This window comes from Microplitis mediator, chromosome 4, assembly GCF_029852145.1.
Source record: "Microplitis mediator isolate UGA2020A chromosome 4, iyMicMedi2.1, whole genome shotgun sequence".
NCBI lineage: Eukaryota > Metazoa > Arthropoda > Insecta > Hymenoptera > Braconidae > Microplitis > Microplitis mediator.
Window position 1 is genome coordinate 8,964,718 of NC_079972.1, and position 24,146 is coordinate 8,988,863.

Consider the following 24,146-nt stretch of genomic DNA (forward strand, 5'->3'; position numbering starts at 1 on the left):
TTAGATAATTAATAGTATATTGTGTGACAAAGGATGAAACACGTATGTTTCTGCCCGCTGTATGAAGGTATTTTTGAATTACGAATTCGCTGGCAGTTGTTTGCAGCATCGGCTTGAAATTATCTTGTTTCGACGGGCAGTAGAGACTCTGAAACTTCAAGTTTCGATGCTGGTATCATGAAAATAAAAATAATATACAAAATGTTGTTTTCATTTTGTTTTACATCGTATTATTCGTACTAATCAAGCTTATCAATAATTCATAAACCGAATAATTCATGCCTACCATAATAAATCGATTACAACAAATAGAATCCTCAAGGGAATACGTTGCTGAATTTTTCATCAGACATAACAAGAAAATTTAGCCATGGCCCATATTTTATTATTGGCTATTATGTTACTCATTATAAGTATCGTGAAGATTTTACTATTATTTTTAGTTAATTGTCAAAAATCTATATACTTAAAAGTTTTGCACTAAAAATTGAAAAAATAAATTGTAATAAATTAAAACGCAGATATATATTTATGAATGGTAAAGGATAAAATGTTGTTATCGAAATAATATTATAGTATTCAATTCCTACCTTACATTCGTAAGTTATTAGTATGCATAATATATTATATCAAACGTTTTTATATTCGTGTCATGAGTGAATTCGCGTATTTCAACAGAAAGAAAAAAGTAGCAGTTATTAGATTTGTTTAATGGATATTCGTTTTTCCATGATTATATTTTTTGTTTTTTTATTACAATCTGTTTTTTTGGAAACTTTGTTCCATTAATACTTCCTATTAATAGCATATTGCACGGCAATAGTTAAAATAAGACGATTTCAGATAAGAATGAAGTTGGATGATACTATCAAAAGTTTAATCGTTTTAACCCATGCTACGTATTATATTTTTCATATTACCTGCATTAAAACTAAGTTTTACCATTATTTACAAATAATAATGCTTTCGAGGTCGGATAATTCGAAAACAGCGGAAAGTTTTGGAGTTAGCTTATAGGGTCAACTGTTTTTCAGATTTTTTTTATTGGAACTCATATTATTTTAAAAATTTTCTAAACACAACTGTTAGCTTGGTTGATTATTAGAATTACAAGTATTTAGAGGTTTACAATAAACAAATGCTCTTCTGATACAATGAAATGAAGTATAAAACGAATTTACCGGGCAGAAACTAATGCGCTTTTTCTCTAGAGAAGAACTTATCAGTTTCTGTCCGCCACATTGCATTGGTCAGAAATTGGCTTGTTTTGATTGTAACAACAGGCATTAAAACTCGCAATTTGAATACAAGAGATATAAAAAATTCATTAAAAAAATTAACTGTAATAAAAACTATGATTTGTTTTTTCTATGTCTGTACACTGAAAAAAATAATCGCTAGCTGCTATCTTTCGTATTCGAGATACAACATGAGTCATCCTATAAAAATAAGAAAAAAAAATTTTGTCAACTAATATTGTCTTGACGGCTCAAAAACCAGATAATTGCATGAGATGATTGATCTTCAAATTCATACTTACGAACATATTTACATGTATTCAATCAAATATAATCTATACATGCAAATTACTCAAATTGCACTCAAAATTTGGATGAATTAAAAACTTATTTTTCAAAAATCAGAATGATATCGATAATTTATTATTAGTTTTTTTTTTTTTTTAATATTCTAATTATAAAAAAAAAAATTTTAATACTCGTCGTTATTTTTTATGTAAAAAAGAACCACTTATCTTGACTGAAAAAACTTCAATTAAATATTTTTACTTGTTAAGACCCATATTAACTTACAAAAAATTTTGGGAACCCGAGCATAGTTCGATGACTCGAAATGCTTTATTAATCCTTTGAATGATATAATTAATAATTTAATTTTTTCTTATTTTAATTCAATGCACATTTCAAAAAATTTAAATAAATCTATAAATTTTGCAAAATGTTATACTTATATTAAGAAAAATTAAACTATATGAACATTTATCATATTCAAATCACTTCAGCACTTAGAGTAAATAAAAGTGAAAGTAAAAATTGGAAAGTAAATAATTAGATTGTCTACCCATTTCGAATCGATAAATAATCAATATATTAAAAAAAAAAATTTGAATTGAAAAAGCAATACTAACGTATTGTTTCAAATTTAAAAATTTTATTAAATTAGAAAAATAACCGATAAAAATTATATTTTGATAGGATAAAATGAAGATTCAAAAGTAAGTTTATTATCATTAACAAAAGTTCATTATTACACTTTCAACTGTCAAGTCTCATGGCATGACATTCACTCGTTTGCTGGCAAATATTTTCGCCCATTCTTTGGACTTGCCAGTTGATACATAACCATTGACGATAGTTCTTGTTCGGACATCCGCTGTTTAAAATTCTCTGGTTACTTTTTGGATTACTCGTACATAAAAATCATCAATTAATTATTTTGTTATATAAAAAAGCATTGATATTTTATCGTGTTGTGAAAATATCTCAGCTTGTGTATAATTGCATATAAAAAAATTGTTATAAAAATTAGATATTGTCATAAATGTAAAATATATCGTGGATAAACAAATACGTCTTGCTTTCGTAAGGTTTGTTGGCTCATCATTTTAGAGATATATTAAATATATAATATATTATTCGAATATCAAACCTGTCCCTAATTAAAAAAAAAATGATTAGAAATGATTGAAAACAATTTAATTTCAATACTATATAGATATACATTTATTATTGAGTAAATCGTTTTGTTTAATCAAGGGTCATACGTCACTCAAAAGTTCTTTTAAATTTCAATAAAATTATCATAATATAGATAATTCTGTTGATTATTTATTTAGATTTATATTTTAAATATTAAAAATAATTTTCAGAATAAAATTGTATAGTATAGCAAAGACAAAATCTTAAAACTATTACTGAGTATAAATTTATGATATAAATTAAATTGCGAGCATTGCTTTTAATTTAATTAAAATTTTCAAAATAGTCAATCTTTTTTACTCAGTTGGAAATAGCTTCCGTAGCTTTTACTGTAGGTATAAAGTTTATACCTTAATTAAAATATCATCATAGTTTAACAAACAAAAATTTTGGAGTATCATGATGATAAAAAGTCTACATGAATATAAAAACTTGATCAGTGCATTGAATTAATAATAAAGTCATTTAACATTTGCAATCCTGTTTGATTGTTACAAACTTATGTTGAGTGAATGTGTAGTAAATAGAAGTATATAATGTATAAAAAAATCAATTTTCTTATTTACTATTTTAGGATTGTGAAACAAATTCAAAAAAGTTAAAAACAATAATGTTGTGGCCGAATTAATTCGAATTCAGCTGCTAGAAATAATAATACTTTTATTCAATAATATATATTGATTTGTATGGATCCATATGACATCTCAACTTTGTAACTTTCATCATCTATCCAACAAAAATGGAGACGAATCTCAAGAGATCATTTCTAATGGTATGTAACTAAATAAACATTGTTATGGAATTAAAACCTTAAGTTTTATTATTTTTATAATAATTTATGCACATAAAAAATCAAGTATCACAGAGTTGAACGATAACAGATTATATCTTTTTAAATAATTGAAATCAGTCGATAATTCTCTGACGAATCTCACTCAATATCAATTATGAGCAAGTCATTAAATTAAAATATAGTAATCGATTAATTTATCGATACGTTGATTATGAATTATAAAGAACTCAATTATCTACAAAAGAAAAAAAAATTAATTAAAGATGCATCTTTATTTTTACACAGTTTCAGCATTTCATTAACAATCAATAAATTGGTAATATCTGCAGCCGATTTAATTGGAAAAATCTATTACTTTTTCGTTAACTTTGTCTTATTTCAAAACGCTAAAAATAAAATAATAACATTTTCTTTTTTTTTTTTACTTTTGACCTTGGTTAGTTGAGACAAGAAAGTTCTGCCCAAGGCAATAAACTCCTGATATGTGATCACATATAAGCCCCCGTTGGCGTTTTGCCCAAAGAGTAATGTCTGACGTAATTCTTGTACGTTCTACATTTTCTTTCTTTTATTTACTTCGTATGTCCAGCTATTGCGCAAAATAATCGACGATTAAGTATAAGAATTAACAGATCTGCTGACATTTGATATAATTTTCTAAAGAAACAAATCTGAGAAAAATAAAAAAAATGAAAACTAAATGATCAAGTCCAACAAATATTGATGAAGTGATTATGTAACTTAGGTATTTAATTGGTTGTATTTAATTTATTAATGACATTTTTCTTTATAATGATGATTAAAATAATCTGAAAAACGGTTGACCCTGCGGGACAACCCCAAAATCCCCGCTGTTTTCGAGCTCAGAGAGCTCAAAAACATTATTACTTGTAAATTTTGGAGCTCTTCGAACAAAAAACTGTTAGACCGACAAAACATATATTTTACTGAAAAAAAATAATTTTTGTTGAACGATATCTTTGGAACGATCGAATCAACGATTCGAGAATTATTGGTGGCAATCGAATGACCTCGCCGAGACTTAAAACTGATTACATTTTGAGGCGAATCGGGCAAGTGGTTTATGAATTATACGCAAAAAACTTTAAAAAAAAATTTTTTTAATTTTTATTTTTCGTATAACTTGTAAACTATACGACCGATTGACTCCAAAATCGAATCAATTTCAAGTCTTGGTGAGCCCTTTCGATTACCGCCAAGAACGTTAAAATCGGTTAACTCGTTCCAAAGATATCGTCAGACAGAAAAAGTTTGCACACACACACACACACACACACACACACACACACACACACACACACACACACACACACACACACACACACACACACACACACGCGCGCGCGGGCGGACGGACGGACGTCCGGAAATAGTCAGAATAGCTATAGCTATTCCTATAGGAAGGGCCTCAAAACGTCGACATCCGATGAAAACTCGATTTTCGAAAATCGAACCGAAACCAATAACTTCCCTTTTTTTGAAAATTTCCAGTCTTCATAGCAGGAAGTTGTAAATATTTCATAAGGATATACTTTATTATTTTTCGAGTAAATATTGAGGCATCAGGATTTTATTTTTAAACAATGAAAACACAGATATTGAGTTCTTCAAATACCACATAAATCTAAAGGAAATAAACTTCTTGTAAACAAGTATTTATGATAGATATCCAAACGCAATCACAAAGACATTCTACTATTTTTAAAACAATAAAATTCTGGGGGAAAAAGCATTGATCTTCTATACTATTAAACATATTTAATAGCAATCAATCAATATTTTTTTAGCAAGTTCAGTTTATTGGTCGGAGTACAGATTTCTCCATATATTAAGCTGTTCTGGAGCACAGTTCGGAGCAGAAAACTAAGGACGTAAATATTTTAGTAAACAAATTTGCTCTAAGCAGCCCAAAGCAACAACCCCAAGTTGAATAAAAATTCACAATAAATAAATAAAAGTAATGATTAAAAATAAAATGAGCGATTGAGGTGTGCAATTTTGGATTTTCCAAGATTTTTTTTTTTTACTTTTCATACGATTTGTACAAACTAGTTTTTAGGGTAAAGTTTTTACAACCGTTCTGTTTTTCTTTAATTTTTCAAATTTAAATCCATTTAATATCTATTAATTACGTAGAATATCTATTTTTAAATAGTTATTGGATTTTCATGAAAAATTATGTCTTAATTTTTTCAATAATCAACAAATTAATATTCTAGTAAAATTAATAAATTTTATTATATATCCGCAACAATTCTCCATGAAATTGTATTGAATTCTACTGGGATGATGGTTATTTCCTATCTGGGATTCTTTTACTAGTGGAAATATACAGTCAGCATATTTTTTTTCTAAAAAAAATTCATAATCAATAACATTAATTTTAAAAAATTTTGATCTTTGACAATGCTTAAATTTATAAATTATTATATTCTGGGTTTTCGTCATACATTTATATGTTCAAGTATTTTAGTGCGTATACAAGACAGAGACCTACTGATGAAAACCTGGTGAGTAGTACAAGAATGTGACGATAGATGGAGTGTAAAATTTTATTTAGTTCTGTTCTGAAGACTTGGGTTAGAGTTTTTATAAGCCATATTTTGAGCAGAATTAAGTACTCTGGTTTCCCTTCAACATTCGTATAAATCTTTCGCCTTTTACTAAAGATTTCCGTGGAGGGGAACAAATGATGAGTCTTAACAAAATTTTTTGTGTGCCCGGCGGAAGCTGGGCCAATAATAAACCCAAAAACAATTATTGATATAACTCAATATTTCCGAAACTCTTTGGGAAATTGTAAATTTATTACAAATCCCACAGTAATTGGTATATACGACTTTGATTCGTCCCAAGCCATAAAATAAATTTTTATTTTACTTTTCCTTTTACTTGCTCTTCAGTACCTATTACTATGCCGTTAACTAACATCTCCAATTGTTGAGAATGTACGTTAACTGAGGGCGACGGGATCTGTACAGATCTTTTTTTTGATTAATTATTACTAACTGTTGATTTTAATAGTGTGGAAATTTTTGGTTTTTTCCGGATCATCTAAACGCTCAGCTATTCTTTCTTGCATCTTGCGTATTTTTAAGATGACCTGATGCATATTATTTTGTTCCTAGAATTTAATATTTCAGTATTTTATATACATTTTTTATATAATTTTTCTGATTATATGGATTAGAATACATGGCGGTATATTTACGATTGTTCAGTCATGAGCATGCTTTCAAAATTTAAAAATGATATAAAAATTATAAAATTGAAAAGTATTATTTAAATAATTATATCGAGCTATACGTAATATCCTGAGCAAAAATGGTCAGATCTAGTCTTTAGAAAAATGAATCTAATGCACATCGCTATTTCAAAAGCCTGTAACTTGGTCAAAAATGAACCAAATAGCAATTTTTTTTTTCACTTTCTTTGTTTTCAGGTGTAGTTTTTGGAAAAAATTACAGTAAAATTATTTATGAGTATCTTCTACTTTTTTTTTCAATTTTTTGAAAAAAAAATCCAAATTTTTTCGAGGATTACCACTTTCAATTAATTTTTTCGTCTCAATTTTTCAAACACTGAAGTTGTCTATAAATCCTTAAAATTTTCCAGAGTGATGTTTTGTAAAAAAAGCCCAACTGGGCAAACATTTTTTTTTCAATTGATAAAACAAAAATAGAAGGAAAAATCCGCCCACTCTGGGATTAGCGGAAAAAATCGCAGAAAGAATTGAAGTTTTTTTTGAGAAAATAAAAAAAAAATCAAAAATGGCGAACTTTAAGAAAATAATGGTTTTTCTCAAAAAAGCCGAAAATTTCATAGAGTTTATCATCTCAAAATTTTTTTGAATTTTTTTGTCTGAAAAGTAAATTTAAAGACAAAAATTAAAAAAAAAAAACGTCCCAATTAGTCAATTTTTGAAGAAGTTATAGCTATTTGAAAAAATAAAAGCCTTATTTTTGAAAAACTCATAACTTTTTTTTGGTTGGGTAAAAAAATTTAGAAATTTCCTGAAACATGATTTTAATGGGGTAGAAGAGGAAAAAAAATTTTCAGCCAAATCGAAAGGGGTCGGGGTCAAAAGTGGTCGATTTGGCGTGGGATGTCCCATATACTTGAGTCGAAAAGTTGAATTTAATATTTTATTTTTACTCTAAATTTTGTTATTATTTATTTATTTCTTTTTCATTTTTTTATCTATTCAATAGACTGAGAATTTCAATTCCCGTTCAATAATTCAATATCGTAAAATTATTATTTGTCGACTTCCATATGCCCGAAAATAATTTCTATAAGAAAAATGCCAATGTTATTATAAGGAATTGTACGAATAATTCACATGTTAACACAGGAAGAATACCTATGTGATGATTAGAATTTTCACCATGTTGACAGAGTAAAAATCCCTATAATAACATAAGTATTTTACCTATATTAACATATGAATTATTTCTATGCAGGCGTGGTGAAAATTTCTATGATAATATAGGAGTTTTTCCCTCTCCTTTCATTTTTGTTCTCCGTGTACTTACACAACACTATGCACAGACACTCAGACATCATCCTGAAAATTGTCAAAATAACTTCCGAGAACATTAAAACGCCGAGATCCAATGAATACTCGATTTTAAAAAATCAGACTGAAAATGCTAATTTCCTAATATTTTTGAAATTTTAAATTACCTCAGCAGGTGATTAAAAAAACAAGTGGTACAATTATAATCAAATAATTAATATGAAAATAATAGATCAAGTATTCAAATTTAATTATGGATAATTAAAGTCCACGGTCCATGAGGAGCAGATGAAACGGCAGCCGTTACTCATTAGAGCAGTAATGTAATTGAGAAACTCAGTGCCGGTCCAATGTTCCGCTATACCATTAACTTACTTCTGCGTAATGAGTGATTATTTTATAAAACATGTAATCACTATCGTCGATATGACTCTTACGTTTCATGGTATAGTTTCATGATCGTGTATTATATATTAAATTGGCTGGGTTACTGTTACACATGGTAATGATTTTTGTTTTACTTTTTCTCTGTCCAAGTTTTTCCAGCTCAAAAAAATTATTGTGCACTTATATTTTTAAGCTCCAAAATACTATTTGTAAAACTTACAGTTTTTAGTTTTTTGAGCTTAAATAAAATTTTATAGGAAATATTATGTCATAGGGTAAGAGTACCACCACCCAGCCCCAATCACTTCACGTTGAATTATATCTATATATATTTTTAGCCAATGTTAAAATATATGCCCGGCTAGCTACTGGTGTGGTGTTGGGTACTGGTACTCTTACCCTACATTAATTTAGAAATGAACAGGAAAAAATTTCGTTCGCGATATCTCAAAAACAAATTGATCGATTCAAATAAATCTTGACCTTTCAGTGTTCGTATTTTTTATAGAAGCCAGCTTCTATTGTCTAATAGTAAGAAAGTAATGGTAATAAAAATGTGTGTGCGGCAACCTTTTCATTTTTCATCATGAATTTGCTTTCTACTTTAATTCGATAAAATTTTTCAATCAAAATTGAAAATCGCAATATAAATTAAGATTTGATTTTCAAATTTCGTTCAAATGCTTAATATAATAATTATAATATTTGAACAGTTATACAATAACTATTGACGCACTTAATATTTTTGATTTATCAAAAATACTATATTTCTTTGTACAAAATACTTATGGACATACCTAAGTATAGTAGTCTTTTAATAAATCAAACAATATTAATTATTTAGGATAATTCAATTGTATGAAATCGTTGAAATAATTTAAAAATTCATATATACTTCAAAATATCAACCTTTTCCATTTCAGGAGACCATGGAAATTTGGATAAAAATAAAGAGTTCGAATGGATAGACAAATCGTCTTTTGAATCATCGATAATTCCAGATGACGATGATATGGAATGTACGACAGCTGTAAGTATGTTTTTACCCATATAACAATCTTGTTCAAGCCTTGAACAAGCCTGGTCTCAAGTTCGATAGAAGTTAGTGTCTTTTCCTACCTATGTGTCTTGCTACAGATACTTGTGGCTAGATTTCAATAGCAAGTCTAGTGCAAGCCTTACACAAGAAATTCGCGCCAGATTACAAGTCAATTCTGGAGGAAGACTATAGTAGAAAATAGTTGCGCATGGCTTGCTCAAGATCTGCTCAGGGCTCAAAATTGACCTTGAGCCTTGAGCAGATCTTGAGCAAGCAATGCGTAAGTATCTGCCGTAAGTTACTGGTACAAGAAATGCGCCAGACACTTTTAAACTGCACCGTATCTAAGATATCTTCAATATTCTTGTGTACAATGCCTTGAGCAAGTCATGCACAAGCCTTGATGACGATTTCCTGCTACATGATCTTGCGCAAGACCCATACGTAGAAAAAGACACTAGTGACTAGGGGTTTTGCTCAAGACACCGGCACCAGAATTTTGCTCACACATGTGTTACTTGAGTAAATAAACAAAATAATGTTGATTAAAAAATTATTATTAATTAATATTCTTCGTCAATCATCATTCAAAACCCAAAAATCCTAAAATATGATAATGAAAGTAACTGAAAAAACAATAATATTATCAAATTAATTAAAAAAAATATTCAGTACCAACCCTCACTTAATATGCAATCGTACATTGTTCCCATACTATATTATATTAATATAATATAATTCATTTTTTCTTATCAAGAGAAAATGATAAATGATAAGTAACTGATAAGATCCGTTGAAATCCAATAAGTTCATTTATATATGATGACAAGATGCTAATTCGTGTCAGTATCAATTCGATATCTTTTGTACATAGTCCTAATGTATATAAAATATATCAACTTATGGTACACCAAGTGTCTATTCCAATATCCTCAATCCAGTAAAATGACAGAGCTTTTTTAAAAGTAAAGTGGTTGTGTCAGTGGTTTGCGAGCAAGTGCACTCCACACTCATTTGCGCATGTTTTCCCCACCACAATAAATGTAAAAATATATACCTGGTATTATAAATGAATAATAAATATAATTTAATTTGTTGCAAACTTGTGTATAACATGTTGTAACAATTGTTCGTAGAGTTTGCTAATCGAGTAAGTTATAATAACAGTGTATGTAATATAGCAAGGGTTGGTAACCAATGTTATTTTTAAATATTTATACCCCTGTCGCGACAACCCTTTGTTTTAGCAGAAACGTGGAGTTTGTTAACCTTCTAAAGATAACTTGAACTCTTTGTCTGTATGTTATACCGAGTTCATAAATTATTTTAGGCTTGGCAGTTAAAACACGTTAGTTCATAAGTACTTGAGTAGGGGTAATTGATTAATAAAGAGAGCACGATAAAAGGGGTGGTTAGTGTCTTAATATAGTTTTCATTGTTCGATAAATAATTTATCAAACTTATGAATAATCTCATTTATTATAAATGATTGTCTGGAAGTGAAGAAGGAAAGTTTAGTTAATAGACAAAGTACACCTGTATGATTTAGCGCTTGCGCTCTTAATTCTTCGGCTACCAGTTTATTGTGTGCCCTCGGTGAATTCACTTTAACTCTTTTAGTAATAAATCGGGTTGTTGTATACCTTTATTGATTGACGGCTGAGATAGACAACTGAGAAACAAGTAGGACATATTTTTCTCTACTCAACCGTTGAGTGTCATTCTTGATATTAGCTTAGTTGGCCTTCAACGGTGCATTGTTTTTTTTTTATTATTTTTTTTTTAACTATTATTATTATTATCATTTTTTTCTTAAGATATTGAAATGTAAAATTTTCTTATCATTGATAGTTTCTCAAGTGCGAGAACACTAGCTTGAAAATTATCTCAGTCAGTATAACTTTGACTTTAATGTTCATAAGGTTGACAGTTTATATAAATATCACTTACATTTTATACGCGTTGTTTATTAAAGTTTTTTTTGTGAAAAAATTGCAATGTGATAAATCTTAACGAGTTTATTAATTAAAATAAAATTTATATTTAATTAAAAATAAAGTTTATCTATGAAAATGTGTTTTGTGTTTGTAAATTATTATTTTCATTGATAAATGGTTTTCTATGTGTGAATTTATCCATTTTTTCGTAGTAAATTTAATGGTGAATAATAAAAAATGTGTGACACTAGACGATTAACTCATCGAACTTTATATATTTCCGGATCCACGGGCATCGATGATGTGATTATAAATGATAATCAATCAGAATCGTGGTCTTCGAGATTTTTTTCTATTTTTTGCGGTAGATTGAGCCGTAGAAAATTATTCTCGAATTCAAATAAAATGCAAGTGATGGTTCTCCCAACCAGTTCTTTAGTTAGTGATGTATGCTTTTGATATATACAATACTGATATATTTTATATTATAGTTATTTGTCGTTATTAAATTGTGCAATTGAGTTGATATTTTTTGAGGTACACAGTGATAGGAAGTAGTAATGAAAATAAGAGTGACAAAATACGCATGTATTGATTTAAAAATCGGAGTTTTACATTTTTTTTATAAAATGTGTTAATAAAAATTATTTTTATTTAATAAATTATTTGGATAAAAAGTAATCTTTAGTTCGTATATAAACAACTTTTTAAAATTTTTATTACTACACGGGAAAAATTATCTAATAAATTTTACTCGTTAATTGTGAGTAAAACTTGGCCTGCATGAATAATTACTCGTCCTTTTCTAGATAGTATTTAATTATGGGGTAAAAACACCCAATTTCGAGTAATTTTTAAATAAAAAAGAACAAAAAATAAAAGAAAACGAATCTGTTTTTATTTTTTCCGTATTTATTTTGTTTTCGACTCAGGTTTACTTTAAATTGCAGGGTAAATTTTATCAAAAAATTCTCTCCGTGTAGTTGTTGATTACTATATTTTATTGAAATAGTTGCGTATTTTTAATTCTTTTACTGTCTTCAGAATTAACTGTTTGTTTTTAAATAAATATAATTTCGAAAAAAGTAATGTTATATCGGTCCAAAAATTTTTTACAGTGTAGGTAGATTGTATTATGGCCAAGCCTAAAAATAAATTTTAATTGTTTTCAGCACATAGTTGATTTTATAATAATAAATATGTGTAATTTAAAGTTTTTTTTTTTTTTTTTTTCAATAGTTCAATATATGGGTCAAAAATAAAACTTGATTTAGACTTTGTTTACCAAGTCGAAATTTAAAGCCTTTTTTCACAAGACAAACTCGACTTTTTTTTACAGAGGTATGAAAGACATTGAGTTTTTGCCTTGGTTTAGACTTAACTGGCTTCCTTAGTCGCGATTTAAGACGAAAAAGTCTAAATCAAGTCGAAACTGACTGGGTTTAGACTTATTCGACTCAAATTATGAGGCGAAAAAGTCAAAACTAAGATGAAACGTGGAAAACAAATTTTACACTAAAAAATACTGCTTGTTTTTGTCTTAATCGCACAAGTCTACAGTAAGGCGAATAAATAACTTTTTTTCGACTTGGTTCAGCAAGTCAAAAGTAAGGTGAATGACTGTCGTGCTCGAAGTAAAGACGAATAAGTTCAAACTATGATGAAAAAAAGTTTAAAAAAATTTAATTTAAGTTGAAAAAGTCGAGATCTTATCGAAAAATCGTCGGCAAGTCGATAACTTCAAAAGAAAATAAGGTGAAGCGAGCCTGAGTCAGGTTTTACTTTTGAACCGGGTAATTCCCCGTTTTATTTATTTTTTTTTTGTTTTTCTTAATTGAAGAATCAGTTGATTAAGATTGTCTTTTGTTGTACGAAATAAATTGTACGATCTAACAAAAAGAAATATTTATGAAAAATTTCATAACTGCAAATAAAAAATATTTTACGAAAGATCCTCGTACTCGTCGTCGCGAAAAATTAGATTTTGTAAATGATGAGATTGTCGTAGAAAATTTCCCTTTGTCCTACTCTGTATGTTTTGAATCTCTCTGTTATAATAAACTTTAATTGACAATCCTATTCTCTTAATTTTTAAATAAAGGTTATTTACATATATTTATATTTAATTTTTTTTTTCTTTGCAGAATGGACCGCAGGATTTTAAGTCAACTTTATCGATAGCAGCATCATCTCAAATAGTTAAGGTAAAAGCAACAACTTAAATTTAAACTCAAGGAACATTTTTTTTTTAATTCATTTCTTTAAATTAAAAAATTTTTCTTCAAATTCTACTGTAACACTTTTGATTTCTGTAGATTTTATTAGTATTTTCTCGAGATGATCAACAGTTGGATGTTTTAAATACAGTATCAAGAAACTTGGGATGGAGTGTCTCGATAGCCAAAAACGCGGAGCAAGCAGTTGAAATTTTTCAAAATCGATGCCACGATTTGATAATAATCGATCGAAGAGGTCATCGAGCATCAGATGGCGATGCGATTTGCCAGTACACATTTATTATTATTTTTATAATTATATTTTATAATAGAAAAAAAAAATATAATAAAAATAACACAATTATTTAGTACACGGAAAAAAAATTATGGAAACGGTGCCCATAATTCTATAAAAATTTTTCCTATACCAACATAGGAATTATGACCATAAATTATGGGATCAGTTCTTATAATTATGGAAATGCCCATAACATTATTATAGGAATGCTTCCTATAATTATAGGAATGGTTCCTATAATTTATAGGAATTGTCTATATGGGTACCGCGACTATTAAACCGAAGACAGTTCAATCGGCGACACTTCGATCAACCTAGCCACATTTCAATCGACAAAAAATCCCTGATAAGAGGGAACCTAAATAAGGGGGTCCAGATTTTTTTCAGTTGAAATGTCGCTAGGTTGAACTGTCGTTCGGTTGAAGTGTCGTACGGTTGAAGTGTCGCCGGTTGAACTGTCTTCGGTTTAATTGTTACAGAACCACTATTTTGCGAAAAAAATTTTCTATAATATTATGGGAATGGTTCCCATAAAATTATGGGAATAGTTCCCATAATGCATAGCGAAAGTTCCCATAATTTTCTTTTTGTGTGGTATGATACTATTGTTTTTTTTTTTTTTTTTTTTCAAGAGCTATACGAGCCACGAACTATCATCACAGCAGCGTAATTTTAGCATTAGTTAAGAAGTCGTAAGTAATATTTTTTATTTAACATTAAGCTTATTTAATATAATAAGATAATTTATAATTATTTATTTTTCTATTAATTAAGATTTTTTACGGCAACCAACAAAGAAAAAATAATGACACTGGATCTGCTTAATGTCGGTTATAGTAGAGTAAGTAGAAGTGGCAAAATATGTAAGGGTATATTTCTCACTATTTATTTCTTTCACTTTTTTAGTTGTTTATTATTAAAATTATTGAAATTTTTTTTTGTAGGATTATTTAACTAAATACTTAAATTCTTTCAGGCAATGATGGAATGTTCACACGATGTAATGCTAAGTAATCATTTGATCGGGATCTATGTAAGTGAAATACAACCAAGAATGCAACTCGCTGCAGCACATGCGCTTTATGTAGCCATGGATAGATGCCGAGATATGGTGCATATAACTGATGATCAACATATAGTTCGCGTAAGTATATTAATAAAGCTTAAATTATATATTAAAAATAAATTAGAAAAAAAAAAAACATTTCGAATTTTAGTTCGTTAATAGAGCAAGTGAAAAATTATTGGGCTACAAGTATGACGAAATTTTAGGAAGTAATCTTTCAGAAATAATATCATATGAAAATTTCGTATTGATGGATCAGCAGCTGCAGCGTGGCAGAGAATTCGAGGGTAACATGAATTGCAGGAGAAAGTTCAATGATACAATTACAATTAACTGCAGAATTATTCCATTCTGTGCCTCGGGAAAGTAGGTATTTTTTTTTTATTTTGTTATATCATGTAATTCAAAGTTATTTATTTACACTGTGAAAAATCAGGAGTGACTATAATGTGGATATTATTTTTCTCCGAATTCACTTCGTTACTCAAAGCTCAGAAGTTTAAAAAAACTTTTGTTTCAGCGGAGTGATTTCGGAGTGATATGGATTTTATGTTAATTACATTCATACTCTAATTCGTAATTTTAATGTTAATATAAACTCGGGGATGCTACAGTTTCCGTAGCGTCGCTAAATGACTGTGAATTCTTGTTGAACTTGATGAAATAAGACTTTTTTAAAGAAGAAAATTTTTCGATATCTCGCTTAGTTTTTGAGAAAAATGCGATTTTTTTCGAAAAAGTGAAATATTTCATAGATCTTAATATCTTTAATTTTTTTGTATTTTTTTCCGGAAAGTGCATTTGAAGACAAAAATTCTGAAAAAAAAACGTCTGAATTAGTCCATCTTTGAAGAAGTTATAGCTATTTGAAAAAAAGTCTTATTTCATCGAGTTCTGCAAGAATTCGCGATCATTTGGTGGCGCCACAGAAACCGTAGACTTCCCATAAACTCCTCTTTGGAGTGAATTTCACTCCTAGGGAATTGAATAAATAAAAAATGAACTGCTCTGGATTTAATCCGTCTTTAATCTGCAAATTTCTTACAGTGTATGGGATATAAGTTCATCGTTATTAATTTTTATTTATTTTTATCAGAAAACCTACCCATTATGTTTACATTCACGATACCATGTACTTATTGGAAAATATTGGAATGACATTTAGTGGACAAAATCCTCGTGGTAGTCTACACTCACTTCGTCGCGGTTCCTACGATCTTAAATCAGTTGGTAGTGATCTCGGAAGTAAGGATTTATCATTTTATCTTATCTATGATAAACTTTATCTTTTTTTTATGTAGTATATTTTCTCAATATTTTTATAAATTACTCACACTTTTTCCGGTAGCTGTTGACTTATAATATATCGCTGTTTAAAAGATAGTATTGTATTTATTTTTTACATATTTAACAGCTCAACGACGATCAAGCTTACAAAAATTAAACAGTTTACCCCTGGAAGCTCCAATAACTAAAGTAATGATACTTTTGACAAATGTCATGACTGAAGTAAATGCCACGAATCCTGAATTAGCAATGCAGATTGATAGGGTATTGCTTTATATTTAAAAAAAGACGACAATTGTTTACAATCACGGCTCCACACATTTTTCAAAGTTCCAAATGCTTACACCTTAAATTTCCATAAATAAACTTTTTCTGCGTGTTCAGTTACACGCATGAAGTTTGCTGCATGTATTTTTGTCTTTAACACTAGATATCTATCCGGGCCAACATGAAATCGTGAAAATTTTCTAATATATAATTAAAATTTTTATATAATGTCGTAAGATAGACAGTGGAGTTCTATGGGTCTACCTAAGAACTACAATGATTTTGGAGCTCTCGTAATACTTAAAAATTAACATATTTCTGTTATTTTTATACTTTTACGATGTATTACAGCTCATCTAACATTTGTATGCAAGTAATTTGGACGGTATCTGCCTCCCCTTGCTAGTATAGTATTGGGTTCCCACACGGAAAAAGTATATATCCGTATATATTCGGGCAAATCTGAATATATACGGATATATAATTTTTCCGTGTGGGTTGAAGCCCGCAATACAGTTTTAGATCGGCGCGTACTAGTATAAGGCCATCTAATGGCCGATTTCTTCACTTGTAGTTATCTTACGATTAAAGTTATTTTTTAGGTAACGTGAATTAATTGAAGTACGTTAACATAACCTTACAGATGAGTCCGTTAACGTACCCAGAGTGAAACTACTATTTATTGTGGCATATAGGCATATACCTTAAGTTTTGGTGGTTGATAATTTTAAAATTAAGCATATTTATTTATCCCTTTAGTATTAATTTATAGCTTACTGATGCTTAAAAAACACCTAATTAATCAAATATATCTTCAATCCGCCGACAAATGCTTGAGGTTGAAAAATTGGTTTCAAAGCAATTTGTCTATATCTGAATTTTTGCTTGAAAAAAAAAACAGGTGGAGCCACGATTGTACACAATTACCAAAAAGACGAATACATTATTTATAATAATTAAAAAAAAAAATGTTTTTTTTTATGTTATAAGGCGATTGAAGCTCTTAAAACAACAGAACTTTACAGGCCGTATCTTAAAGAAGATACAAAAATTTATAATGATCCAGTTGCATCGGATTTAGTGGAAGCTCTTTTATCAGTAAGACTTAAAGTTTTTTTGTTTATTTATTTATTATCAGTGAGATACAAAGAACTATAAAAATTTTTATGATATAATTTAATAGAAAACGTCTCATTATATTCGTGATTCACGAAGATCATCAAACGATTCAATGCGAAGTGTAGCTATAAAAATTGGGCATTCAATAAGCAATCGAATGCAAGCAAAAACTCCACATGGACCAAGAGAAATTGATAAATTATTGGATCGAAGTCTTGACTGGGATTTTGATATTTTTTATTTAGAAGTACTAACTGATAGAAGGTTTATAAAAAAATATTATTTTTGTGTTTTAAGTAAAATTTATAAATCGTTAGAGGTTTAAAATATTAACTTTAGAATGTACAGTCGAACTTAATTAACTCGGATTCCATTATCTCGGAACTTCTCTTCAATCTTGACCCCCACTACGAACTACGCTGTCTCCTACCCGATGCTATACATTTGTATGGACAATTGATTTTAAAAATATTTAGCATTTTTCTTTATTTATAAAACAGTATTTAGTTGATTATATTTTGAATTTGTTACACGTAACGGACGAACGAACGACTTACACTAGACAGTGTACTGAAAGGCATTATAAACAGAAAGTGGCATTGTAGTCAAATATTGCAGCGATGTTCACTCAAATATGAAATCTATTAACTATTAATAAGTCTACATTTGAGACAAACAAATTCTTATTTCATTCAAATAAGGCTGAAAAACTGTTTCAAATAAATATATTTATTAATATCAAATAAATATTTGATGGCGGTGAAACGTTGCCAAGTGTCATATAATGGCGAGAAAACATTTATGGAGGAAAATAATTTTACTTCTATTTCAATTCTTCTTTTTAGGATGAACGGATACATAGTATTTTAAATATACTGACGAGTTGCTGCAAGTATCACCTTTCTTATGTATAGTTCCTTTTTATACTGAAAATAATTTAACATATTGACATTTGTTGATTTATCATCACAACCGCCTATGTCTCCATAAAAGCAATGTATTTTATGTCGATTTTTAAGAATTTGTTTCTTTAAAATATGGACGGTTACCTATCCCAAAATTTTGACAGTAAGTTCTTTGATATAAAATCTACTAAAAAAAAATCGGTCTATAAGTTGACCCTGCGGGCCAGCCCCAAAACTTCCCGCTGTTTTCGAGCTCAACGAGCTCAAAAACACTATTGTGAATACATTTTCAAGCTCTTCGAGCTCGCAAATACTTTTGTATGCCATTGTTTTGTAAAAAAACATTTTTTAGCATTTCTTTCTCCCACGATATCTCGCGAACGAATTAACCGATTTTGATGGTTGAGGCGGCAATCGACGCGTTTTGTCAAGTTCTAAAGCTGCTCAAATTTTGGATTTGATTTATCGAGTCGTTTTTGTGATATTTCAGGAAAAATAAAAATTTTTTTTTTTTTTAATTCTTTCGACAACGGTTTCTCTTGAACGAATGAACCGATTTTGATGGTTGAGGTGGCATTCGACGCGGCTTATAAAGCTCTAGAGCCCAGTCCATTTTGGAATCAATCTATCGAGCACATTAAAAGTTATCAAAAAAAAACATTTTTCAAAAAACTTTATTTTTGGAATATCTCTGAATGAGCCCTACCGATCAAGCTCAATTTTCTCTCGGCTTCAAGATATTGTCAATTCGCGTCGAATGACACCTCAAAGTTCAAAATCGGTTCATCCGTTCAAAAGATACAGGTATTTACATACGTACGTACGTACGTACGTACATACATACATACATACACTCGGACATCATCGTGAAATTAGTCAGAATAGCTCCCTCGGACCTCAAAACGTCGACATCTGATGGAAATTTGATTTTCGTAAATCGGACCGAAACCAATAACTTCCCGAATTTTTGAAAATTTACAATTTTCTTAGCGGGAAGTTAAAAAAAAATTCGAGCCCTTAAATTGAAAATTATTGTCACGCTCATACATCCTTAATATCAAATAATACTTCTGTCAGTATGTCCGAGTTAATGGAGTTCGGCTGTATTTGACTACAAGAGGATCAATCCTGTTTAGAAAATCTCATAGAATCTAATAGATTCTCATGAATTCCCATATATATTTTACAAGAATGAATGAGTTCTATGAGAAGTGCTATAGTTAAGTATAGGGTCTTATACATACAGCTATAAGAATCTATCGGATTTTTTAAGCAGGGAAGTTACGTTGATAAATAAATTTCATAACTTTATTTGAAAAATAAAATTTATCGTTAACAGGCCGCTGGTTCATTTGGGAATGAATCTCATGTGTCGATATAATGTTCCGGCTAGATTAAATTGCGATGAAACAACTTTACGAAATTGGCTTACCGTAATTGAATATAAGTATCATTTGGACAATAGTTATCATAATTCTACTCATGCAGCAGATGTTTTACAAGCAACGGCAAGATTTATGCAGTCAGAACGACTGCAAATGGTATTAGAACCTCTTGATGAGGTTGCCGCATTGATTGCCGCAGCAGCGCATGATATCGATCACCCTGGTAAATCCAGGTAAATTAAATGTGTTATTTAATTATAATTTATTGTGTACATTAATTTAATTATTTTTCAGTCAATTTTTATGTAACGCTGATAATAAATTAGCTATTCTTTATAACGATCTATCAGTTCTTGAGTCTCATCACGCAGCATTGACATTCAAATTGACATTAGCTGATGATAATGTTAACATTTTTAAAGTTTGTAATTTTTAATTATTTAATATAAATTGAATGTATCATTGGATATAACATAAGATATTTTCACTGCAGAATTTAGAGAGAGAAACGTATAAAATCATAAGGCAAAATATTATAGATATGATTTTAGCAACGGAAATGACGAAACACTTTGAACACTTGGCGAAATTTGTTAATATTTGTAGTGGTAGAGGTGGTGATGAGGTAAATAAAAATATTTCATTTAAAATAAGTTATTTTACTAGTGAAAAAATTTATGGAAAGGGTATAGGGGAGGGTGGGGCAGAGCGGCCCCCCTAAGCCAATAATTATTTTTTGTGGCTTTTAACCATAAGATCACTTTACTTTTGTCCTATTTCGAACAAATTTATGGACATTTTGCCAAAATTCTGAAATATTTTTTTTTTTTTTGTGGGGCAGAGCGGCCCCCCTTCAAAAAGTGATAAAAAAATTTTTTTTTTCGTTTTTTTTTTTTTTTAAATTGTTTTCATCATTAAGAATGTATTTCTTTCTCTTGACAACTATTTTTGGTTTTATATTACTCGAAAAAAATTTTTTAAAGCGTAAAAAATCGTTCACTCTCGATTACCTTAATTACTAATTGTTATTTAATAAAAAAAAAACATCAATTCTATAATTTTACTTTATTTCAAAAATTTATCAACTAAAAAAAGATTTAATTTTTATAAATTTTTAGTGACCAAATTTGCCTCTTACATAGAGAAACGGCCGAAAAATATGAAAAATAATTTTTTCGGAAGTTTCGGCTGGTTCATTTTGCCCCAGGTGTTATGCGTAGGGCTAGAAATGGGGAATTATAACAATTTTTTTTTAATTTGACGATAAAAATATGAAAAAATCACTTTTTCAAAATTTTGGGCTTGTCCATTTTGCCCCAAATGTCATGCGTAGGGGTAAAAATGCGCAAACATATCGGATTTATAGTAATTAGTCGAAAAAAAAAAAATTTTTTTTTTGGTCAAAATTTCAGGGGGGCCCCTCTGCCCCACCCTCCCCTATAGAGAAAAAAAAAAGTATTTCTAACGTACGTGATAAATAAACGAGACCAGGGCAAAATGACATACGAACTCCATTAACTCGGATTCCATTATCTCGAAACTTCCCCTCAATCTTGACCCCCACTACAAGCTATGCTGTCTCCCACCCAATGCTATACATTTGTATGAGTCTGTGTATATTTATATGTCATCATACATGTGATATAAGTGCGCATGCGTATAGTTTACTTTTTAAGGGAGAAGGGGTATCCGTTAACTAGGAAATTCCAATAAATTTCCGCTCCTCTGTGGATTAATTGTCCGAGTTAATGGAAGTCGACTGTACCATTTTTGAGACAATAAAAAATTTTATTTTGTTTTTAAATGCATAGTTATAGCTGATAGAAAAAGATGAGACAAGTTGATTAGTCCTGACTTTACTACCATTTACAAATTTTCAGTTCAAAAATAGTTTTTTTTCATTAGTGGCCCGATTTATCTCATAATCAACTTTTCCCGGTACAGTCGACTACCCGTCATGAGCCTGCCCTTCATAAGCCTCTTCTCCTCAGTCGGGAGTTACTGAGTCCAAAAAACTTCCCCCGCTTAACCACTCTAAGGAGTTTAGTACCACAGAGCCCGTTATAAGCCTCTGTTAAAATTATGAAAATTATAAACTAAGAATAGGAAAAATAGACAAATGAGAGATGAAAATTTACTATCTATGTTTCGCGGAGAATAACTTAATCATGATTAAGTAAAATATAATTTATTGTTCATAATTGTAATCATTAATTATTTTCAAAGCTTCTGTTACAATTGAAAAGTTTTATTGAGCATTAAGTTCATCAATAAAATTATTCTTTTTATTATTACTGTAATCAATACCGTTATCATTATAATTTTTTGCATTATAATTATTATTTGTGTAAAAAGTGTCGCGTATGTAACAAAATGTAAATATGACGTTTCAAATCATCTAAAATAAAACAGGCTTATAACAGGTAATCGAGAACAAAACTAAGCGCACGGTAGTGGGAAGACTGAAATTTTAAGAAAAGTTTTCCCTACGTCCCCTAGACCAGGCTCATGACGGGTATTCAACTGTATCAATAAATTAACAGTGTAATTATATCTATTATTTATGATGATTCCAGTATAACTCTGATGGAATTGATATGCCAACATTACTACAGCCGGAAAATGTAACACTAGTAAAAATAATGATGATTAAATGTGCTGATGTATCTAATCCTACTCGTCCCCTCAAATGTTGTATTGAGTGGGCCAAAAGAATAGCCCAAGAATATTTCAATCAGGTTATTAAAAAAATATTTAAAAAATATTGAAGATGAATTAAAAAAAAATAAATAATAATTATAATAAAACAATTAAAAATTTATTGCAGACTGACGAAGAAAAGAAACAAAAAATGCCAGTTGTAATGCCCATGTTTGATCGTAATTCTTGCTCTATTCCTAAATCTCAAATTGGATTTGTTGATTATATCATCAATGATATGATCGAAGCATGGGATGGTATGCATTCAGTATATATTTAATATTTAGTTGACTGATTTTTAATGTTTTGTAACAGAATAATATTTTTATATTTGATACTTTTGAACAGCTTTTATTGACATGCCAGAATTAGTAACACATATGAAACAAAATTATGATAAATGGAAAGAATATCACGTAAGTTAAATTTTTTAAATGAAAATTTTTATTTAAATAAAATATATTACAGTAATTTGTTTTCATAATACCTATGTCTAAAGTTTAAGTTCAAAAAGCGGCATTGTTTACCTTATGATGAAAACTTTCCTATTTTAATCCCTTAATATAAGATGTAGTTTTAAACTTTAATCTGTGGTTATTAATTTTTTTCTTAACTTTAAAATAATCAGCTTCACTGCTTTAATCAATGAAATTAACCGTCATAAGTCTGAAATTCTCATGTCATGATTAGAACAACATGGACTAAAATACAAAGCTTTCAATATAAATAATGACGAACAATATCATGCATGATTCAAGACAACAGACGAATTCAAAATTTTTTACTCATTCGAAACCGCGCTGTTTTTCTCTATGTCATACAATATACTATTTTTAATTTTTGTTTTCAGGAAAAAGGAATTTCGACATTGAATGATATTGAACGTCTTCAAATGTCACCGGAATTAAAAATACCTAGTTCACAATAACAAATACATTATGTACTTAAAATTTGTATAAACTGTTTTAATTAAAAAATATATTTTATTAATCATGTTATTTTGTTTTTTTCAATAATAAGTAATCCTACCAAAAATAGAATTTCTGTAAAAAAAATCGTGCCAAGTACACGTTCAAGCCCTTTTACAAAAGATTAAAATTTACTCTATAAAAATTAACAAAATCTAAAAAATACCAAGTAGCAGGCAAAATTTAAAATCATGAGAAAAATTTTAATAGAAATAAACGAATTAAAAAAAAAAAGATTCGAATGTACTTGGTGTGCATTATTACTTGATTTCAGCAAATTAATTCATATCATCGATTTTGAAAACGCATTGCTAAAAGTATACGATTCAAAATATAAGTGCTCGGCTGAGAAATAAAACTACATGCCCGAGTCGAAAAATTCACCCTCATTGCAACCTTAAAAACTTCACAGAACATCAACTGAACCTCCATAACCGCGTTTAAACCTAAAATAAACCTGTATAACTTGTCTTTAACCTTTTAATCTTTTAACATTTTTAACCTTGAGGTTAAAGATGTTGA

The 24,146-nt window shown here is 29.1% G+C and overlaps 1 protein-coding gene and 1 non-coding gene across 5 annotated transcripts; both read left to right on the top strand.

Annotated features, from left to right (window-relative positions):
* The first annotated feature begins 3,330 nt into the window (after positions 1-3,330).
* LOC130666967 (high affinity cAMP-specific and IBMX-insensitive 3',5'-cyclic phosphodiesterase 8-like) lies at positions 3,331-23,662 on the top strand. 4 transcript variants are annotated; one of them, XM_057468316.1, is made up of 19 exons: positions 3,331-3,489; positions 9,361-9,467; positions 13,558-13,617; positions 13,729-13,919; positions 14,560-14,619; positions 14,702-14,768; positions 14,904-15,071; positions 15,145-15,359; positions 16,090-16,238; positions 16,408-16,544; positions 17,538-17,645; positions 17,731-17,930; positions 19,911-20,189; positions 20,251-20,377; positions 20,450-20,581; positions 22,533-22,694; positions 22,784-22,913; positions 23,005-23,072; positions 23,507-23,662. In XM_057468316.1, the coding sequence occupies exons 1-19, from the start codon at positions 3,414-3,416 to the stop codon at positions 23,582-23,584; spliced, it is 2,514 nt and encodes an 837-aa protein (XP_057324299.1). In that variant the 5' UTR covers positions 3,331-3,413; the 3' UTR covers positions 23,585-23,662. The 4 variants fall into 4 exon arrangements, with proteins under 4 accessions (XP_057324299.1, XP_057324298.1, XP_057324297.1 ...); XM_057468315.1 differs by lacking the exons at positions 3,331-3,489; positions 9,361-9,467 and adding an exon at positions 11,277-11,851; XM_057468314.1 differs by lacking the exons at positions 3,331-3,489; positions 9,361-9,467 and adding an exon at positions 11,278-11,860.
* Positions 6,149-6,268, top strand: LOC130667247 (U5 spliceosomal RNA). The gene has a single exon (XR_008989817.1). It is a non-coding gene; the product is annotated as a U5 spliceosomal RNA (small nuclear RNA).
* Positions 23,663-24,146: the final 484 nt, after the last annotated feature.

Coding starts and splice junctions, on each gene's coding strand:
- LOC130666967 (XM_057468314.1), top strand. CDS start 11,651: ATGTGTGACACTAGACGATTAACTCATCGAACTTTATATATTTCCGGA. Junction 16,545..17,537: donor TAGCAATGCAGATTGATAGG/GTATTGCTTTAT, acceptor TTATGTTATAAG/GCGATTGAAGCTCTTAAAAC. Junction 20,378..20,449: donor ATAATGTTAACATTTTTAAA/GTTTGTAATTTT, acceptor TTTTCACTGCAG/AATTTAGAGAGAGAAACGTA.